Source organism: Elephas maximus, chromosome 3, assembly GCF_024166365.1.
Source record: "Elephas maximus indicus isolate mEleMax1 chromosome 3, mEleMax1 primary haplotype, whole genome shotgun sequence".
Classification (NCBI taxonomy): domain Eukaryota; kingdom Metazoa; phylum Chordata; class Mammalia; order Proboscidea; family Elephantidae; genus Elephas; species Elephas maximus.
The window spans coordinates 114,187,271-114,209,626 of record NC_064821.1 but is presented as its reverse complement, the minus strand read 5'-3'; the positions used below and the strand labels follow the sequence as shown (position 1 = coordinate 114,209,626).

Genomic DNA, 22,356 nt, shown 5'->3' with positions numbered 1-22,356 from the left:
TTGATTATGTCTAGGTGACTTTCTTTTCAGATCAAGTGCCTTATGTGGAGTTCGATGAGCGTCTTAGATAGATATCTTCTCATCTTTCACAATATCAAGGAAGTTTTCTGCCAACAAATCTTCAACAATTCTGTCTGTATTTTCTGTTATCCCTCCCTGTTCTGGTACTCTAATCACTCGTAGGTTATTTCTCTTGATACAGTCCCACATGATTCTTAAGGTTTCTTCATTTTTTTTTAATTCTTTTATCTGATTTTCCTTCAAATATATTAGTGTGAAGTGATTTATCTTCAAGTTCAGAAATTCTAGCTTCTACTTGCTCAGTTCTGCTCCTCTGACTTTCTATTGACTTGCCTACTTCTGTAATTTTATTGTTAATCTTCTGAATTTCTGATTGCTGTCTATGGATTTTTCCAGCTTAGTAAACTTTTCATTATGGTCCTGAATAATCTTTCTAATTTCTCCAGTTGCTTTATCTGTGCGTTCCTTGGCTTGTTCTGCGTATTGCTTCATTTCCTTCCTGATGTCTTAAAGGGTTCTGTATATTAAACTTTTGTATACTGCGTCTGGTAATTCCAGGTACGCACTTTCATCTAGAAGATCCATGGATTCTTTGTTTTGAGAGCCTTTTGAAGTGATCGTGGTCTGTTTCTTTATGTGACTTGATATTGACTGTTGTCTCCGAGCCATCTATAAGTTATTGTATTAGTTTATGCTTGCTTACTGTGTCGTAGCTGCTGCTTTGTTTGTTTTTTAGGTATACCCCTATGGGTTGCTTGAGTGAGCTAGCTTGATTATTTTTGCCTTTGGAGCTCTGATGTCCTGTCCCCAGATGGCTAGAGCTATTATCAGGTATATCAGTCTAGGAGTCCATTCAGTTTTCTTGTATGAACTCAGCTCAGGTTTCCAGGTAGCTAATCATCAAGTGTGTGGTACAGGCTCTGTCTTACAGTCTTAGAGGGGCAGGGGTGATTGGTGTATGTATTGGTATCTGATTGCAGCAGGGGGTCACTCTCTGAACAAGGCAGGGGGCTGAGAACCGACCCCCGAGTGTCTCTGAGGAAAGCGTGCCCCTGCTTCCTAGAGCGTGCAGGTGGGTTGGTTCTGCAGACAAACCATGGGAACCCAAAGTTTTTGGTTGTAAGGACCGGGAGGTACCAGTTATCTTTGGACCCCTGTCACGGGTGTCTGGGTGACCTGAGTGGAGCTACCAGTCCTTAAGTCCCTGATGTGGTTAGGTGAGGACCTTGTTTAATAGGCAAAGCAATGTCAGACATGAAACACCCACCTCTCCACCGCACAGCTGAAATGGTTGGAGTCTGCCAACAAGGGCCTATTCTCCCAAAAAAGGCCCACACAAGTCCATGCAGAAGGGAAAGGTGCTCAAAGTCCATGGACAGTTTATGCCTGGATAGGAGTCGCTTCTGTCCTGAGCTCCCCTGGTTAGTGGAGCTACCAAATTATCTTTTCTCCCAATTGCAAATTTTTTCCTTCCCCAAGGCCGGGAGGATGGCTCTAGGTGCTCATCAGTGCCTATCTCTGGCCCAGGGAATTCAGCCGCTGAAGCCGGCTTGGGGGTGGGGAGGCACGGTAAAATGTAGGCAAGTACTTAGCTTTTGCTGAGAGCACGCTGTTCTCAGGTTCCGGAGGTGTGAGTGGGCTGTGTGACTGGCTGCTTCTCCCTGAGGAAGCTGCGGCCGAATGCTAGTAGCAGCCCGCCGCTGCCGCTGAGGGAATTGTGCCTGAGGGCTCCCACGAATTCAGGTCTTGTAACTCCTCTCCGCTTCTGAACGGTCTCTTCCTTCCCCCGCCCCTCAGTTCGTTTTCTAAGCTTGCCTTTGAAGCTCAGGGCCCCCACCTTGTCACAAATATACTCGTTTCACTTGCTTTTTCGGGTCTTTGTTGTAAAGAGGGCTTGCCGGAATCATCTGTCTATTCCGCCATCTTGGCTCCGCCCTAGCTGAAATTTTTGAAGTGGTTGTTGTTATGAGACATTTTAAAATTTAGGTACATGCTAAGGCAGATACTAAGAAATCTTTTTAGGAACTGACTTTGAGTGAATGGTAATCAATTGTGGCTCCAAGAAGTGCTAGCTGTCTAAGACGTCACAGTTCAACCCGATAATATGTATCTGGCTACTTAAGTCATATAAGTATATTCCACAGTTTCCTTTTTTTTTTTTTTAATTTATTTATTTATCGTGCTTTAAGTGAAAGTTTACAAATCAAGTCAGTCTCTCCTACAAAAACTTACACACCTTGCTATGTACTCGTAGCGGCTCTCCCCCTAATGAAACAGCACACTCCTTCTCTCCACCCTGTAATCCCTGTGTCCATTCAACCAGCTCCTGTTCCCCTCTGCCTTCTCATCTCGCCACCAGGCAGGAGCTGCTCACAAAGTCTCATGTGTCTACTTGAGCCAAGAAGCTCACTCCTCATCCACAGGTTTCCTTTTGACCAGACTTAACCAACAGAGGCTTTTGAGTTTGAGAAAAGCACACCCTCTGAATGCGGGCACTCAACCTAGCACATTAAAAAACTAATTTCTGTGTTTAACTGAAGATTCTTTTTTGTTAAATGAGTCTTTTGGGACATTTGAATAAAAATTATAGTTGTATAAATAAGAGGAATTTGTCTAGTTTCCTTGGTTTCTACAAACTATATTCCCTTCCCCGCCCCCCCCCCCACCTCCCTCAACCTTTTGCACATCAAAAAATCCCAAGTAAACCTTGGAATTTTTCAAGATCCTAAATTTCCAATAAATTTTATGTATGTTCTATTTAAGGCAAGCATAAATATTCAGATAGCAAAGGTTAGAACTAATTTGGGTACATCAGTTTTTATTAACTTCTTATAAAATACTAGTCATCGCTAGGCAGTGGAGGTTGTGTCAGTATTACCAAATGAAATGGATATTGAGCCACTTAGCTTTATATTTCAAATAAAAGTTGTGGAGGCTTAAGTTATCAAGCTATTGCCCTTGTTCTCAACTTTTTTTAAGTATAGACATAGGCCAAGTCAATTTTAGTGATCCCTGAACATTAATCCTGTCCTCTTAAATCAGTTCCAGTTATTTTTCTAATAAAGTCTAATGCTCACTTTCTAGAAACCCTCATGGCGTAGTGGTTAAGTGCTGTGGTTCCTAACCAAAAGGTTGGCAGTTTGAATCCACCAGGTGCTCCTTGGAAACTGTATGGGGCAGTTCTACTCTGTCCTGTAGGGTCCGTATGAGTCAAAATTGACTAGACAGCAGTGGGTTGGGTTTTTTGGTTTAGCAGCCTAAAATCTTTTCTGAAACAAGGTGGAGAATAAATAAATGAAATGATAAAACCATAGATAAATCACCAAACATTCATGTTTTCTTAACTGGTACAGAGATGGTGACTGCAGACTTTCTTCTTCTTCTTCTTTTTTTTTTTTTGGATTGTGTCTTTTTTTTTTTTTTTAATTTTAATTGTGCTTTAAGTGAAATTTTACAAATCAAATCAGCCTCTCATACAAACATTTATATACACCTTGCTGTATACTCCTAGTTGCTCTTTCCCTAATGAGACACACACTCCTTCTCTCCACCCTCTATTTCCCTGTCCATTCAGCCAGCTTCTGTCCCCCTCTGTTTTCTTGTCTCCCCTTCAGGAAGGAGCTGCACGCATAGTCTCATGGGTCTACTTGTCTTGCTTCTTTTTTAGCAGATTTTTAACTGAAATTAGGTCTTAAGAGTTAAATCAAATGTGGGGCACATGGAGCTCTCTGTACCATCTTCATAGTTTTTCTGTAAATCTAAAACTCTTCTAAAAAAATAGTGTTTTTAGAAATGAAAAAAGAAAGTTAAATTGACTTTTCTCTTGAGTCAGTAGAAGAAAATATCTGCCAGCAACTGTCTGTATGTTTTTAAATGGATGTGTATAGTTTTGTTGCCATTTGTGTTAGCTAAATGTGGTGGTAAAAATAAAATTCTCTAGAATATTTCTGTCTTGGCCCATTTTTCCTTAAAACCATTACTTTTTCAAATTGAGGGGTTCCAATTATTAGTGCTTGTAAACATGAATTCCCCTTTTAACTGGTCTGTTCTCCACATTCCTTCCCCTTGTAGCCTGAAGCAGACTAATCTTTAAACATCACCTCTGTTGCAAGGCAGACATTCTTACTCTAATTTAGAGGAAGGCTATTACCTGATGTTTGAGACTTCAAAGGCCCTTTGGAGGCCCAGTTTTGAAAACAGTAGGCGGAGCTTCTCCCTTCCCACCCTGACCACCCTCCCACTCCCCCTTCTCCCAGCAGGTCTCATGTCTGGCCTTGTGGCCTGCTATAGGATAGAGATAAGTGTCTTAGAAAGAATGTTGTCGTTAGGTGCTGGTTCCAACCCTATAGGACAGAGTAGAACTGCCCCATAGGGTTTCCAAGAAGGGGCTGGTACATTTGAATTGCTGACCTTTCGGCTGCCGATATCTTACCCACTACACCACCAGGGCCATTCCCCAAAATACAGAATCTTTGTTATTTTGGGGCCCTGGATCTCAAGTGTCTATGTATTATTCCTTCTTGAAGTCCCTGGGTGATGCAAATGGTTAACCTCTTTTCTGCTAACCAAAAGGTTAGAGGTTGGAGTCTATCCAGAGGTGCCTTGAAAGAAAGGCCTGGCAACTTCTGAAAAATCAACCATTGAAAACCCCATGGAGCACAGGTCTACCTTGACACACATGGGGTCACCATGAGTCAGAATCAGCTTGTCATCTGGCTTGGTTTTTATAGAGTAGAGCAGAAACTGTTCAGAATAGAAGCCAAGCCACCCTAGTAGAACTATTATACTGGTTGGGGAAAGCGAGGGGTAAACGAAGGCAGGAGCAGTGGTGGACACTTACCTGTTAAATGATCTCTTTAAAAATTTTAATACTGAGACACAGTCATCTGCAGAAAATGTGATTTTCTAGATATCCTATAACCTAGCACATGCTCTTCCTCAAAGCCTGTGGCACTTGCTCTCCCCCTTTCTACCCTGGCTAACACCTGCTCTCTTTCAAGGCTAAGTCCAGGCCTCTTACAAGCAGCCACCCCCGGTCCTCTCTGCCCCCTAAGCATCCTTGTGCACACCTCCACCAGAGCAGCTTTCAATCAGGATGTAATTCTCCACCAACTTGTCAGCCTCCCACACCAGACCGTGAGCAATTCAGGACCTGGGACTGTTGCTTTCTATCCTTAGCCCAGTAACCACATAATAGTAAAAGTAAGACTTCTAGATAATTGCTAAAGGAATCGTCTTTAGTTGTAACAGAGCAAAGAAATAGTCTTTTTTGGCTTCAATGGAGACCATGTGTCATGTCAACATTTTTAGTTTTGGTTTAACTTTTTCAGGAGCAACCAAGTCTTGTATCTCTGGCCAACTCTTTAATTACAGGTTCTGCCAGGAGTGGGGGCTAATGATTTGTTGTTGACTCAACTTTGAGCATGATAGCTGGTAGTGGTTGGTTGGAGAGTAAATTGTAGACTGGACAACCATTTGAAATGAGGTAACAGGAAGCTGACTGGGCCAATGACTTTTCCTCGAAAAGAAGTACATTTTTAGTCATTATTCACTTTTGTTTTTATCTGAGGTTATAATGTCATGATTGCTGGAATTTTGGGTCTCATTCTAGTAAATTCATTTCTCCGACCTCCTGAATATTTGACTGTTGGCCTTTTTTAGGTAATGTCAGGATAAATAATAACATTTGCCACAATTGTAATGAATATTTCCAGTAATCATTTATTTATTGTCTGTTTTCACCATGAATTGTACATTCTACATGGCTGGTTTCTATCAGGTTGACTCCATCTAACACAGTGCCTGGCACACAGTAGGTACTCAAGACGTATTTGTTGAATGTAGTATCAGCGTCATTGTGTTTGTGCAGTGCTTCATAACTTTGAATTTGTTAGAAGTCTCATTGATTTATCATTCTAAAATTAGATGTCATGTAGTGTTACGTTTCACAGTTCATGGTCTCTATAGTAGAGAGATAGAAGCCAAAATTATTGTGTTGAAGTGCAGGTAGGGAAAGAAAAGAAGAAAAGAAAAAAAAAAGCCAGCGTTTGACATAGTAAAGAGAACTAAACTTGAGATAGGCTAGTGTTTTCAGTGAGTGGCTCGTGGCTTTTATAACTTCCGTGCATACTCTAAATGCTGTCTTAACCTACCGTAAGTTAACCAATTCCCAGTGACTGGGCATATTAATTTTTGGCCAGTGTCCTGTCTACTAAATTGTACTGATGTGGAAGTAGCTTTTGGCCCATTTCTTTTAACAAGTAGTGTGCTATGGGTGGGTGTTATTGTGTGCTGTTGAGTTGATTTCGACTCATAGCAACACTATAGGACACAGTAGAACTGCCCCATAGGGTTTCCTAGGCAGAAATCTTTATCGGACCAGATCCACAGGTCTTTTCTTCCGCAGAACGGCTGGTGGGTTCGAACTGCTAATCTTCCTGGGATGGGTAAAAGGGGACTTTAGAATGTGTGCTTGGGCAGCTGGGTGATATTGCGTTACTATCCTAGGAATACTGAGGAGCGGTTATTTTTAGTTTTCACCTGAGCAAACATGACTCAGTTTGTTGACCTGAATCCACCCAGGACCTTCTTAAGTACACAAACTCTATTAATCCCTAGAACCACGCTGGTGACTAAGTAGGACCGTCATTACATCTACCTGCCTGTCAGCTAGGCGATTGTGGTTTGTTCAAAGGTTGCAGATAATTTAAAGTTTCTCCATTTTGCTCTTCCTTATAATAAAACCCTTTAGTCTTTTTTTAAATTTAAAGACAGAAATAAAGCTTTTTATATTTTTTATTCTAGGTAGTGTTTTATGCTCTGTGTAGTTATAATTTTAGCTACAGCTAATAAAAACACGTATGTTAGACAAAGCTATAAGCTTTGCCTTTAGTTAACTTTAGTATACTTTCTACATAAAGAAACAACTGGAAATTCACTCTTAGTTGTTTCTTTATGTGGAAAGTAGGAAGTTGTCTGAAACGGTAAGTATTATACTGGGGGAACGTTAACCATGTTTCAAAATGTCTGTTTTCTCAAACTATACAAGCAGCTTGCCTTTTGAGCACTAGAAAATGTTAAATTATCTTTTGGTTTTTAAGTTAATGCAAAAGGTTTTTGACACTAGAGGGTTAATTTATTCAAGTGAAGAAAAATATCTGTGATTCTGGTGGTATAGCTTGAGATGCGCACGAGGCTTCTCCAAGTTCATTGTCGTGATGTTTATGAAAATATTAGTATTCCTGGGATTTTTTTTTCTCTATACACAAAACACTAGACTAATGAAAGAACAAAAATAATGCAGGCCGCTACAAAGGCAGGCGTTCACTGTGTCCATTAAAAACGCACACTGGGCCTTTGTGCTGTAAAGTGTTCAGCCTCTCTGTTATTAAGTTTGGAATGTGGCTTTGGAGCTTAACTGAGAAACTCAGCTAGTTATTTTTCATTTTGAGCTGAGGAGTAAGAGGCTCGTTTTTCAAAAGGGAAAAAAAAGAAGAAAGAAAAAAGGTTAGGTTCATTTTGGAAGAATAGAAATTTTAAAATGTAGTAACTATTTTCTGCAGCAAATAGTCAGTTTGAGTGTGTTAGCCAAAATAGCATTCATGACTTTTGTCTCACTGTGTATTTCTCCAACCACATTAAAAAGGTTTCAGATGAATGTGCCATTTGGTCTCACTAATGTCAGTGGGCATTTAGCTGAGTCAGGACAACCAACGTTTGATTGACTCATATTTCTAATAATAAGCCAGGTGTCTGATTTTAGATGGATTCGGTGTAAAAGTCTCAATGGTACAGTTTTGAATTTTAAAGACAAACTGCTCTAGCATGGATTAGTGGTGACTCTGCATTGTAGAGTTCATGTTACTACGCTGAACACCTTCCAGTGAGAGTTCAGTAGGGCTGAGTTTTCTGGTAAGTTTCTGCAGACATAACATTTTACTACGTGTATATTGATGATGAAGCCCTGGTGACACAGTGGTTAAGAGCTCGGCTGCTAACCAAAAAGTCCGCCATTTAAATCCACTAGCCACTCCTTGGAAACCCTGTGGGGCAGTTCTGCTCTGTCCTGTAGGGTTGCTATGAGTCAGAGTCGGCTGGACAGCGATGGGTTTTGTTTTTGTTTTTTTTTATATTGATGATATCCTCAACATTTACCATCAGGATAGATATTTAGGGATGGAAATTTTTAAAAAGTATGTCTGAGCTTCAGAAAGAGGGCAGAATTTAAAAATAAACCCTTTTGCCTCCTAAATGACTTTTCTCTTGCTTTACACATTTTCTGTAGTTACTACCTGATCACTGTTAAATAAGAGATAGTTTTTGCTCAGAAAAGGTCTATAAACACAGTTTGCTAAGTATCATATGCACAGAAGTGAACATATTTAAAACAAGCACATAAACCATAATTGATAGTGTTTTCCTTTCACTACCAACTTTCAGGGGAAAGTTTTATAAATATCTTATAAAAATATATTGTACAAGCCGGACTTACATGAAGAAAACTACAAAAAATTTCAGAGTTATAAAAACAGACTCCTGTTAATGGAGAAGCAATCATGGTTCTTAAATGGGAAGACTAAATATTGGGAGGAGATGCTGATTCTGCCCAAATTGATTTATAGATTTAATGTAATTTCAAAAAAAATAAATCTCAGCAAAAGGATATAAATTTGAAATAGATCAGGACAGGGAGATTGCTCTGTCAGATATTAATACAAGCCATCAATTTACAGAATTCAAAACAGTGTCGTGCTGGCCCATGAACTGATAGCTGAATCCATGGAATGGAGTAGATTGTCCAGAATTACCAGTTATGCAAAAAAAAAAAAAAAATTTGTGTGTGTGTGCTTTAGTTAAAAGTTTACAGCTCAAGTTAATTTCTCATATAAAAATTTACACACATATTGTTTTGTGGGATTAGTTGCAGTCCCCACAATGTGACAGCACATTCCCCCTTTCCACCCCGGGTTCACTGTGTCCATTCGACAGTTCCTGTCCCTTCCGTCATCTCATCCTGCATCCAGACAGGAGCCCCCCATTTGGTCTTCTATATGTGATTGAACTAAGAAGCACACTCCTCACGTGTATTATGTTTTGTTTTATAGTCCCGTCTAATCTTTGTCTGAGGAGTAGACTTCAGAAATGGTTTCAGTTCTAGATTAACAGAGTGTCCCAGGGCCATACTTTTGGGGATTCCTCCAGTCTCTGTCAGACCATTAAGTCTGGTCTTTTTACGTGAATTTGAGTTCTCCACGCTTTTCTCCCGCTGCATTCAGGACTCTGTTGTGTTCCCTGTCAGGGCGGTCGTTGGTGGTAGCCAGGTACCATCTAGTTCTTCTGCTGTCAGGCTGGTGGAATCTTGGGTTTATGTGGTACTTTAGTCTCTTGGGCTAGTATTTTCCTTGTGTCTTTGGTTTTCTTCATTTTCCTTTGCTCCGAGTGGGATGGGACCAATTGATGCATCTTAGATGGCCGCTCACAAGCTTTTAAGGCCCCAGACGAAAAGGTTTTTGAGACAAGAGGATTTATCCACATGAACAAAAATGTTGGTATACATAAGATAAAAGTGATGCCATAAATCAACAGGAGAGGAAGGCCTGTTCAATAAAAGATTAAATTTAAATATTTAGGGAAAAAAGTAAAGCTAGAACCTCACCTCACCTTATATCAAAATAAATTCCAGATGTTTGGAAGACTTAAATATTAAAAAAATGAAATTATAAGAAGGTAACTAGAAGTTAATATATGTGGCTTTTTATTGAGTTTGGCAAGAAAGAAGGTTTCCCTAAGCACAAAAGCATGGGGGAAAAAAGAAAAAGAGATCTGTAAAAATCGGAAATTTGTTTATGTTTAAAAAAAGTCACAAAGAAATTTAGACAGCATAGCAGAGATGGAAAAGTTAGAATGAATTACTAACAAAATATATTAAACAAAGAATTATTACTCTTATTTATAGTCAGTCTTCACAAACCAGTACAGGAGTATTTAAATTTTACTAACCTGTGATTGAATATTTGGCAGTCACTTAAACAAAGAATTATTACTCTTATTTATAGACAGTCTTCACAAACCAGTACAGGAGTATTTAAATTTTACTAACCTGTGATTGAATATTTGGCAGTCACTAATTGAAAATTTTAATTATATAAAAAATGTTTCTAATGTAACAGCTAATATTAATTTTATACATTCCTTGTGTTCAAGCATTGTTCTGAGTACATTTTATATGTTAACTTGTTAATGCATGGAGTGACTCGGGGTTGTAGGTCCTATTATTATTATCATTTAAGAGATAATAAAACTAATACCCAGATAGGTTTAGTAACTGGCGTAAAACTTCTCTAGCATAGATCCATGGTGACAAAGCCAAAAATGAGAGAGCTAGGATTTGACACCACTCTAGGTGGCTCCAGAACTGATGTTATTTTACCAGTGTGCTACTCAGCTTCTCAAAGCATATGAAAAGAAGAGGCTACCAAACTAGATATGATATGATCCCATTTTCCAAAAATATGTGTTAATGCTTGTATGTATTTTTAAATTGTGCAGCTTAATTCATTTATAAATCTTATCTAATTGCACACTTATAGAAATGACATCATATTTTGATTTTTCCAATATTGGTTACTTCCCTCTAGTGGGATTTTGGATATATGTTGCTTTAAACTTTAAATTTTCTGTATTTTGAAGATTCTCTGTAATAACCGTTATACAATCACAAAAAGGTTTTTTTTTTTTTTTTAATTTGATTTGATTTTCTCTCTTGAAATAGATGGGTCATATTTTAGTATTCTTTTTGAAGTATTGGTCAATGTTGAGTTCCACGTTCTGATAGGTGTCATGCTAAGTGGGGTCCTGAGGTCAGCATAGTTCTTTCTTTCAGTCAAAAGCAGTGTTATAGGATTTCAGAGTGAAGAGAAATCTTAGGCACCAGCCATCTCATTTCTCAGATGAGGGTCCTCAAGCTAGCATGCATTTGACTGATTACTCAAGATTAGCTGACAGCTAAGTTGTTTAACCAGGCTTTAATCTAAGGTCTTCTGACTTCAGAGACTGCTCTTTGGAGTACCAGAGTCTTCCCAAGCCCCCAGATAGGTGGAAACTATAGCACAGTTGATTTTGTGGCATTTGTTTGAAGTGAGGGTAACTGAACCAAACTGGTTATGGAAGTATTGTTCAAATAAAAGTAATCGAAAACACAATGGGAAGACTTTAGGAATACCTTTATGGCACCTCTTGCGGTCACTGAAAGGTCCTGGGTGGCGCAAGCAGTTTGTGCTCAACTACTAACCTAAAGGCTGGCAGTTTGAACCCGCTCAGCAGCAGCATGGAAGAAAGGCCTGCTGACCTGCTTCTTTAAAGTTCACAGCCAGGAAAACCCTATGTGGCAGTTTTACTCTGTCACACATAGGGTTGTCATGAGTCAAAATCAACTTGACAGTGATGGGTTTTTTGTGGTCACTGAAGGACCCTCGCTTGGATTTGGGATATTCCTTGGCTTCACAAATCCCAAGTAATAGAAAGAAGTATAAAAAAATGGGAGGAAGGTAGTAGTGGGAAGAAGGTCAGCCAGAAATGATCACTTCAGTGATCTGTTTTTTCTAAAACAGAAAAACATTTCTCTTTTCAGCTCCTGGGCCCACGACAGCAGTGTCCTACATGTCAGTAAAATGTGTGGATACCCATAAAAATCATCACAAGACAAAATGGCTGATGCCTTGGGGACCCAACCAATGTGACAAGATCCGAGACTTCAATGAAGCAATTACCAAGGAAATCCAAGCCAATGACATTGTGTTTTCTGTCCACATTCCTCTCCCCTTCATGGAGATGAGTCCTTGGTTCCAGTTCATGCTTTTTATCCTGCAGCTGGACATTGCATTCAAGCTGAACAACCAAATCCGTAAGTACACTCTCCTCTCATGCCTTCTCTTGCCTTTGGAAACTTCTCTCCCTGGGTTCTTTTGGAACCAGTTCTAGTAACAGTAAAAGTGACCATAATGAGCTGACAATTATAGACTGCTTGCTACTCACTCACTCGGCACCTTTCTGAGTAAGTTACATGTACTTAACCCACCTAATGTTCCCAACAATTCCTTGGGGGTAGGTCTCATTATTATTTCATTTTCTAGATGGACAACCTGGGCGCCAGTGAGGTTGCACAAGGTCAGAAAGTTAGAGTGTGGAAGAGTTGGGACCAAACTCTGGCAGCCTGGCTTCAGAGCCCTACCCTAACCACCAAGCCACATCACCTCTCTAGTTAAAGATTATGGGTAAATGTTTTGAACTAAAATTTCTCCATTTTGCAGATCTTCTGTTATAATCATGTAACCATTTTATAACCACAAAACAGTGTGTTTTAACGTTACATGTTTCATATTTGTTTTTTTTTTTTTTTGAGGAGTTCACCTGAATGGAGTGATTTGAAGGCTTCTGAAAGATCCCATGTTTCAAAATGTCTTTTCCCACTGGGCTTTGAACAAAGCTATCACTTTAGAAAAAGATCTTGTCAAAATGGGAGTGGCAACCTCTTTTCCCTCCTGGGCACATAGTACTGTTATGGGTGGACTGGCAGCCCCTCCTCACGTGGGCTGGTGTGGCTTTAGGAAAGGGGAGCCCAAAGCAAAGGGGTGTCAGGACACAAGGTCTCAGGTGTGTAACGAGTATAGAGAAGGGGATAAGCAGAGGCCCCTCTGCCACTCCCCATTCCTGGAAAAGGAGCATCTCCTCCAATAGCCTGGGAGAGCTTCCTGCCCTGCATCGTACCACTTGCATCATCCATTTTGGATGAGGTGGTGGATTGAGGAACTGAGATCACCATGGCAACCAGTCAGTGATATTAGGAAGTGAACAGATTAAGTGGCTGCAGACCTAAACTCCCTCTTGAACCCTGTAGGAGAAGTCCTTGGGGCCCCCCAACCCCAACAGGGACATGGGCTGTTCTAGGTTCAGCCTGGCCCTGCAGATCACCTTGGAGGTACCCTCCATGGAGCTGGCAAAAACTCAAGGCAGCTGGAAATGAGCCCCAGGATTAGGTTGTGATCAAGGAACTCATTCGTGGCCTCACTTTCTAGGAGTTTTGTGGGAAGAGCAAGTGAGTGGGGTCAGCTGAGCCAGCTTCACCGTTGTCCCTGGCCTGGCCCAAACTTGTGGTCTCACTCATTGCAGCTCCTCAGTCTCCCAGATGGAGTTCTGGGTCAAAGCTCCAGTGGCCTCATTGCCATCTCTTGTATTGGGGAAAGGTTGGAAGAAGCTTCGATAAATGATTCATAATAGTAAGGACCTTCAGCCCAGAGATAGTGGTCTTGTATCTGTGCCTTCAATAAGTTGGCATACATGGACCTTTTGCAAAAAGGAATTTATGCTGAAGAAATAACTTACTTGTACATGTGTACAGATATATATGTACAAACACTGTTGGTTATAGCAAGAAAATGGAAACAACCTAAATGTTCTTTAATAGAGGTTGCTATAATAGATTTTTCATCATCTTAAAAAAAAAAAAAAAGGAGCAGCAATTTGTAAGCACTTGTTTTCTGCTAATCTACTAAAACTATACTATTGTTTTAACTTGCCTGGTTGTAGTTCAGGACTCTGAGGATATGGGACCTAAAAACATTTCATGGGTGTGTAGAGAAGATTCCTGGGGGGCAGATCCACATGTGGCATCTGGGGACAGCACAGGAATCTTAGGTTGAGAAGACAGAAACCACTATTTGTTGAAACAGAGAATCAGGGATGAGGCAGGTAGAGAAAAAAGTGTGTTGAAGACAGCTCTGCCTGGTGTCTGTCCCTGGGTTAAAGCACTTTTTAAAAAGTCTTATTTCCTGTGTCTGTAATAATCTTGATATAAAATGACAGTAATTTAACTCTGTTTAGGAGTTGGAGCTGTGTATGTGCCTGCTTGACAAAGAGATTATGATGAGATAATTTGCCAGAATAGAGAGTTTTCTTTTTCCCATTCATTCAGCCTTTTACTGATTTATTTTAAACTGTTTTTGAGTGCCAGCTATTGCCAGGCACTGTATTGATGTGGACGCAGAAGAGGCACTGGCCTTCAAGGGGCTTATAATCAAGTGGAGAAGACGGACAAACAAACCAATCATTACAGTACTGTGACCAAGGTATGCCCAGGAGGCTGTGGAGGCATAAAGAAAAAGCTGTAGAGTAGGAAAAGGGAAGGCTTCTCAGGTAAGTGTGTGTGTGTGAGCGCACGCACGCGTGCATGTGCCCACACATGTGTGCATGTGTAGAGGCTGGGGGAAAGATATTTGAGGTGAGTGTTAAAGGGAGAAAAGGCTAGCATGAAGTAGGGGGAAATGGGAGAGCATTCTTGGTAGAAGGAATGGCTCATATGAAGGTCCAGATTGTGCAGTAGCCTGGCACGTTCAAGTTCTTTTTCCCGTGTCCCCCAACAGGCTTCCTATTCTCTTGACCATCGACTTACTCATTCATTCACTCATTGAAACTTTATTCAGCACCAACCATGGACTAAGTACTAGGTACTGAGGATACTAGATTGAACAAGACATGGTTCCTGTAAGGGAAGAGGGTGGTTGGGAAACCGTCCCTTAAACCTACAAATAAGAAAGAATGTGATATGTGCTATAATAAGAGTACTGTGCAATGTAATGTGTCAGCTTCAGGAAAGAAAGAATCTTCTATGATGTTGTGAATCTTGAGGTTTGAGTTTTAGTGTTCCAAGTTCTTGACATTTGAAGTTGTCAAGGATTTCTTTTTACCTGGATCCACAACCAACACCCATGGAAGCAGCAGTTAAGACATCAAAAGACACATTGCATTGGGCAAATCTGCTGCAAAAGACCTCTCTAAAGTGTTAATAAATAAAAGCAAAGATGTCACCTTGAAAATTAAGGTGCGTCTGACCCAAGCCATGGTGTTTTCGGTCGCCTCATATGCATACTAAAGCTGGTCAATGAATAAGAAGACTGAAAAAGAATTGATGCCTTTGAATTGTGGTGTTGGTGAAGAATGTTGAATACACCATGGACTGCCAGAAAGAACGAACAAATCTATCTTGAAAGAAGTACAGCCAGAATGCTCCTTAGAAGCAAGGATGGTGAGACTACATTTCACATACTTCGGAAGTGTTATCAGGAGGAATCAGTCCCTGGAGAAGGACATCATGCTTGGTAAAGTAGAGGATCAATGAAAAAGAGGAAGACCCTCAACAAGATGGATTGACACAATGGCTGCGACAATGGGCTTAAGCATAACAGTGACTGTGAGGATGGCGCAGGACCTGGCAGTATTTTGTTCTGTTGTACATAGGGTCACTATGAGTTGGAACCAACTCGATGGCACCCAAAAACAACGTTCTGAGTTCTAAGAATGTATGTAAGAGAAGAACAAGAACAGTAAGAACAGTCATGGCAGGATGAAATAGGTAGATTGACTGATATATGGTTTGTGGCCGAGGTCCAGGACACACTATTCTGTTTTCTGGGCTGGTTACCTGGGGCTTATTTCATGCGTAATTTGGTTGGTTTGGGTTAATCTCTCCTAGACAGACTCTCTTCTCCTAGCTCCAAGCATAAAGGAAACGATTTACTCTGTAACAAGAAATTAAATAATTGTTATATACTGGTTGAATTAGTGCTGGGTAGCAAATTACCCAAAAATTTAGCAGATTAAGCAACACTTATTATCTCCCTATTTCTATATGTCAGGAATCTGGGCACAGCTTAGTTTGGGAGTCTGATTCAACCAAGTTGTTGGCCTTATGTGAAGTCTTATCAAAAGGCTTGAAGGCTTGACTGCTGGAGAGAGATCCACTCCCAACCTCACTCTCATGGTTGTTGGCAGGCTCAGTCCCTCACTACACGGGCTGCCTCACAACATTGTAGCTGGCTTCCACCAGGGTGAGTGATCCAAAAGAGAGTGAGAGAGTGTGAGTGCCCAAAACAGAAGCCACAATCTCTTTACATCCCATCACTTCTGCTGTATTTTATTCATTACAAGTGAACCAGTAAGTTCAGCCCACACTCAAGGAGAGGATTATACAAGGGTATGAAATAGGAGGTGGGGAGCATTGAGGACTATTTTAGAAGCTGCATACCCTGCTGGCATACTTTTCAAAGGAGCCAGGGTTTCATTTGAAATATGTTCACTGAATTGTTTTTAATTCAGACAAGGAGGCAGGATAGTAGAATAGTTCAGAGCATGGGCTTGGGAGTCATAAAGAAATGGGTTTAGATCCCTACACCCCTTCTTATAAGCTCTGCAAACTCAGGCAAGTTACAGAACCTCTTTGAGCCTCAGTTTCCTCATCGGTAAAATATGGATAATAATGTCTAATTAACCAAATCACTCTAAGGAATAAATATAGTTTATGTTAAAGTTCTTAGCACATAGTAAGTACTCAGTAAAAAGTAGCTCTTATAATTATCTGTTCATCGTTATTTCTGAAACTCAGCTTCCTTTTCAATTCCTATTTCTGTGTCTAGGATAATTCACCCAAGTCAGTGGGATTAGTCTTCATGAAAAAGCATAGCTCTGATATTATGCTTCCCCTGCTCAAAACACTTTCAGTGACTAACAGATAATGCTTGGAATTTAGCGTCTTCCTTCTGGCCCAAGGCTGCTTTCTAGCCTCACCTCTCACTGCTAACCTGCACGTATTCTCTACATCCTCACACAGGAATAATTTTGTATTCTTAAACACTCCCAGAGTTTCTCTCTTTTTGTACTTTTGCTCATATTGATCCTACCTGACTACCCCCTTCCCACAAACAAACAGATCCTTGTCAAAAACCTACTCATCCTTCAAAATATCCCAATGGTCACATGGCCCTGGAGCCTTTTTCAATATTGTCTACAATTTCTCTCTCCCTTTCCCTTCTGAATATAATTTATCCTTCCTTGAACGCCTTTCGTTTGTAACTAGCCCTGTGATGTTTACCAGCCTTGGAGTCTGGACAATTGGATAATTTTCTAAGATTCCTTACTAGACTGTAAACTCCCAGTGGGCAGATTATGCATTATGTTCACACTTACATAGTCCACAGCTTTGTATGTGGGAAACTGTGGATGGAAATATTTCTTAGATTGTGTCATTGTCCTGCCAAAAAAGGCACGTAAAGCAACTAGTCGAGGTACTTGCCCCCTCCCACTCTAAAATAAGATTTTTGTTATTTCAATAACATTTCAATAATCAGTAACACTGACACTCAAACTAATTCTGGTCCCAATTGCTCCCATATATCTTATATTGGTTAAAATGTGATCCAGATGTTCAGGATTGACTGTAAGAGTAATACGTCTACTTTCAAGTAGTCTGTCACTGTGAGGAACTGTTACGGGGCATTCTAACATTGGGCAGGTATTTGAAGCATGGTTCTGTTTTCCGGTTGTAAGGAAAACATTGGGCTATCTTTCAGTTCCTGCCTTGTGCAGTGCTGCAGGGTATTGGCCTGTAATTCCCTTTCAGGACTTGGCATTAAAATTGTTTGGTAAAATAATTGAGTCTCAAATGAGCCCACGTGAAATTTTAGAAGCTGATGGTAAAGTCCTAAAATTAAATTATACTACAAAATTTGGAAAAAGATCCTTAGATATGCTTAGTGAGTGTTGTTATAATTGAATTTGTGTTCTTAAAAAAAAAAAAAACTTTTCCCAGCAATGTAAAATAAGTCGTACCTTTTGCTACTCTTGCTTTTGCCAGTTCCTAAGGAAGTATGTTCATTAGAAATGGATTGAGTTTTTTAGAATTCCCAAAACTCATTTGGAATCTGTTTGAAAGCTCAGTATTCACATTTTTCAGCTTTGGCAATATTAATGAAATGATTTTAAAGTCAAGTCTGGAGTATTTCTCCCAAACCAGAGAAAAAGAAATAATCTTTAATTATGTTAATAACTTCAGAGATATGTTACTTCCCAGAAAGTATTAATCCTAAAACATTAAAATGCACAAGTTGGTAAGGCTATAATGAAAACATTTCTGTATGGAAATCAAATGTGAATGTGTCTTAGGTTCTCTCCTTCTCAAATACCTCTTTGGATTCAAAATGTACTTTATCATCTACAGAAAGATTGTATCAAAGTTTCTTATTTTAGAAAAAATAAAAATAAAATCCTCAAGTTTCTTGTAGCACAGAGCCTTAATAGGGACATAGGAAAAATTTGACAAGATATGTAACTGACCCAAACCAAAACTCATTGCCATTAAGTTGACTCTGATTCATTGCAACCCTATGGAACAGATAGAACTGCCCCATAGGGTTTCCAAGGCTGTACTCTTTATGGAAGCAGACTGCCACATCTTTCTCCTGTGGAGTGGCTAGTGGGTTCAAACTGCTGACCTTTCCATTAGAAGCTGAGCGCTTAACCACTGCACCACCAGAGCTCTTATATGCAATAAATGTATAAACTACCTGAAACCATGTAATCATCCAGAAAACCAGCTCATGACCCAGCAATCCCACTCCTAGGAATATGTGCTAGAGAAATAAGACCCATCACACAAATAGACATATGCGCACTGTGTTCATTGCAGCACTATTCACAATAGCAAAAAGATGGAAACAACCTAAGTGTCCATCAACAGATGACTGAATAAACAAATTATGGTACATACACACAATGGAATACTACACAAAGATAAAGAACAATGATAAAACCACAAAACATCTCACAACATGGATGAATCTGGAGGGCATTATGCTAAGTGAAATAAGTCAATCACAAAAGGACAAATATGAGACCACTATTATAAAAACCCAAGAAAAGGTTTATACACAGGAAAAAAACAAAAAAACTTTGATGGTTACAAGGGAGGAGAAATCACTAACTAGGTAGTAGACAAATGTTAACTTTGGTGAAGGAAAAGACAACATACAATATTGGGGAAGCCAGCACAACTTGAACCAGGCAAAGTCATAGAAGCTTCCCAGACATATCCACACACCTTGAGGGACTGAGGGCTGGGGACCATGGTCCCAGGGGACATGTACATCAATTGGCATAACATGGTTCATAAAGAAAATGTTCTACATCCTTCTTTAGTGAGAAGCGTCTGGGGTCTTAAAAGTTTATGAGCCACCATCTAAGATACATCTCTTGGTGCCATCCTATTCAAAGCAAAGGAGAATAAAGAAAAAAACCAAAGACACAAGGGAAATATTAGTCCAAAGGACTGATAAACCACATGAACCACAGCCTCCACCAGCCTGAGCCCAGAAGAACTAGATGGTGTCCAGCTACCACCACTGACCGCTCTGACAGGGATCACAATAGACGGTCCCAGACAGAGCAGGAGAAAAATGTAGAACAAAATTCAAATTGACGATAAAGGACCAGACTCACTGGTCTAACAAAGACTGGAGGAACTTCTGAGACTATGCCTCCAGAAAAAAAAAAATGCCTCCAGACACTCTGCTAATTCAGAACTAAAGCCACTCCCCAAGTCCACCTTTCAGCCAAAGAGTAGACCTATAAAACAAACAATAACACACATGAGAAATGTGCTTCTTACTTCAATCAAGTATACGAAACCAAATGGGCAACACCTACCCAAAAGTAAAGAAGGCAGGAAGGGACAGGAAAACTGGATGAATGGACGTGGAGAACCCAGGGTGGAAAGGGAAAGGGGGAGAGTGTGACACATTGCACCAATGTCACAAAACAATTAGTGTATAAATTTTTTAATGAAAAACTAATTTGCACTGTAAACTTTTGCCTAAAACACAATAAAATTTAAAAAATAAAATAAAAAAAGAGAAAGAAAACCAGATCAAAAAATATTATTGATGAGCAAGAGCAGTAGGTGGGAGGAAAATTCGAGGCTGCTGACTTTAGTGTGAGAAATTTTCGTGTTGGATTTGTGGGAATAATTTAATCCTCTATAAATTCGTTGTGGACTCTGAGCAAGGCTTTGATTAAAAAAAAAAAAAAGATTAAGGAGCAATGTTAATGTCTTTGCTCTTTGATAGAGGCTGATACACATACATATACACGTACATGTATTTTAATTATAATTATATTTATAAAACTCAAAAGGTCTAGGTTTTTTTCTGATCCTTGTATTAACAGATAAAATAAGACTGCCTGCCTACTTTTCAAATTTTATCTTTACTCTGGATTTCTTTCTGGGAGCAATAAATGGGACAGGGAGAACAGAGGCTGAGGGTGTAGTGAACAAGATCCTGTTTGTGGATGACTTTTCGTTTATCAAAGGTTTCACTCTAACAATATTACCTTAAGTGTTAGGAAAAGTCAGGACTAAGCCTATTCATTAAAGTTTTCCAGGTAGTCTGTGAAATGAGTTTCAGGTTTCAAACCCTGAGAAGAGATTTCACATCTGGGCTATGAAATTATGAAATTAAACCTGGGGTTTCCAACACATGTCTGGTCAGAGTTTTCACTTAACCTTTGAAGGGTCCTTGAACAGATAAAATCATCTAAGGACTGCGTATTTTAAATGGCTTCCTGTCATTTGGGGTTAAATATTTATTCCTTTTTAATGCTGCAATTTAAAGTTGATACAAATTTTAGCTAGGATTTGAGATCTTGACAAATTTCAGAATACGAGAAAAGCATTGATTTTACCCTATAAAAGCTGGTCATTGTTTCATCACTGCCAGGATTTAATTAGGCTGGTGTCTTTGGGTGGAAAATGATGGGAGTATGGGGCAGTTTATAGTAATAAAATTTGTTGGAGAATGTGTATATTTGATTATTGAGAAAGAAGATATTCCATGCATATTATGTAAAAACATGGAATCCAGAGTTTAACCCACTTTGCACGATACTGTTATGGTGGACAGATGACATTATGCATTTGTCAAAACCTTGTGCAACAGAGTGAACCCTAATGTAAACTATGGACTTTAGTTAATAATATTAACTATCACTATTGGTTCCGTCATAATAAATACAGCACACAAATGGAATGTCAGATGTTAATAATAGGAGAAACAGTGTGGAGGAGAGGAGTATATGGGAACCTTTTGTACTTTCTGCATAATTTTTTTGTTTACCTTAAATTGCTCTAAAAAATAAAATCCATTTTTTTAAAAAGGTAATTTTACAGAACGCTTACTTTTCATCTTTTAAACAAACATTTCTAAAACCTACAGTGTTATTCAGTGAAGCCTGAAAAGCTGTAGCCACTTTAGCTTTTAAACGGTGGTAGTTGTAAAGCAATAGTCTACAATAGCTGAAGAAAGGAGGAAAATTGAAGAGAATGCAGAGACATGGAGATGCTTGGATTGAGGAGTGGTTGACCTTTCAGTGAATACTAATTACAGGTGTGAACAGACCTATCTGTTGAAATCTGTGATTAGATCAGTGCTGGCTTTTTCCGGAACATTTTCAGAGGCCTGGAATTAACATACTTGTCAGGGCACAAGCCTGGTGCTTCTGTAGGCTTGTAAGGGACACAGGACTTCAATTTTCTACTCAGAAGTGTTAGGAGGCTGGAGAGTATGAGTAGACAGAACAGAAAAGGGTGTCAGAAAAAAGCCTAAACCACTTCCAATGTTGGTGTTCTGGAGTCTGGAGATAAGGTTAACCATTAGGAAACAAAGAATGCTTATCTATGCAATGGGCTTAGATTTTTCTGTAAGGACAAATTCTATTACCTGGAAATAGGCTCTAGAGTGGGTACACCTTATTTTGTTAAAGAGATGCCTTCCTAAAATACTTTCCCAAATATGCCATTCCTTTTATTTATTTTTGTTCTTATTGTACTTTAGATGAAAGTTTACAGGACAAACTAGTTTCTCATTAAACAGTTAGTACACATTATTTTATGACATTGGTTATCCATCCCACGACATGTCAATACTCTCGCTTCTCAACCTTAGGTTCCCTATTACCAGCTTTCCTGTCCCCTCCTGCCTTCCAGTTCCTGCCCCTGGGCTGCTGTACCCCTTTAGTCTCATTTTGTTTTATGGGCCTGTCCCATCTTTGGATGAAGGGTGTACCTCAGGAATGACTTCATTACTGAGCTGATAGGGTGTCCAGGGGCCATACTCTCAGGGTTTCTCCAGACTGTCAGGCCAGCAAGTCTGGTCTTTATTTTTGAGTTAGAATGTTGTTCTATCCACATTTTTCTACAGCTCTGTCTGAGACCCTCTACTGTGATCCCTGTCAGAGCAGTCAGTGGTGATAGCCAGGCACCATGTGGTTATACTGGACTCAGTCTGGTGGAGGCCGTGGTAGATGTTATACCATTCCTTTCAAAGTGTATTATCAGTCACTCAATTTATGTATAGTAAACCTGCAAAAGCTGGAACCTGTGCTAAGGTAGAAACCTGTCAGAGAAGAAAAACTCAAATCTTTTCCACTACTAGAAAGCGATAGAAAAGTGGTAAG

At 39.6% G+C, this 22,356-nt stretch overlaps 1 protein-coding gene across 2 annotated transcripts in view; it reads left to right on the top strand.

Annotated features, from left to right (window-relative positions):
* WLS (Wnt ligand secretion mediator) overlaps positions 1 to 22,356 on the top strand; it is a 127,235-nt gene that overhangs the window by 40,809 nt on the left and 64,070 nt on the right. For both annotated transcript variants that reach the window (XM_049879553.1, XM_049879554.1), the window contains exon 2: positions 11,651 to 11,923. In XM_049879553.1, coding sequence (XP_049735510.1) covers positions 11,651 to 11,923 — 273 coding nt within the window. The remainder of the gene's footprint in view (positions 1 to 11,650; positions 11,924 to 22,356) is intronic.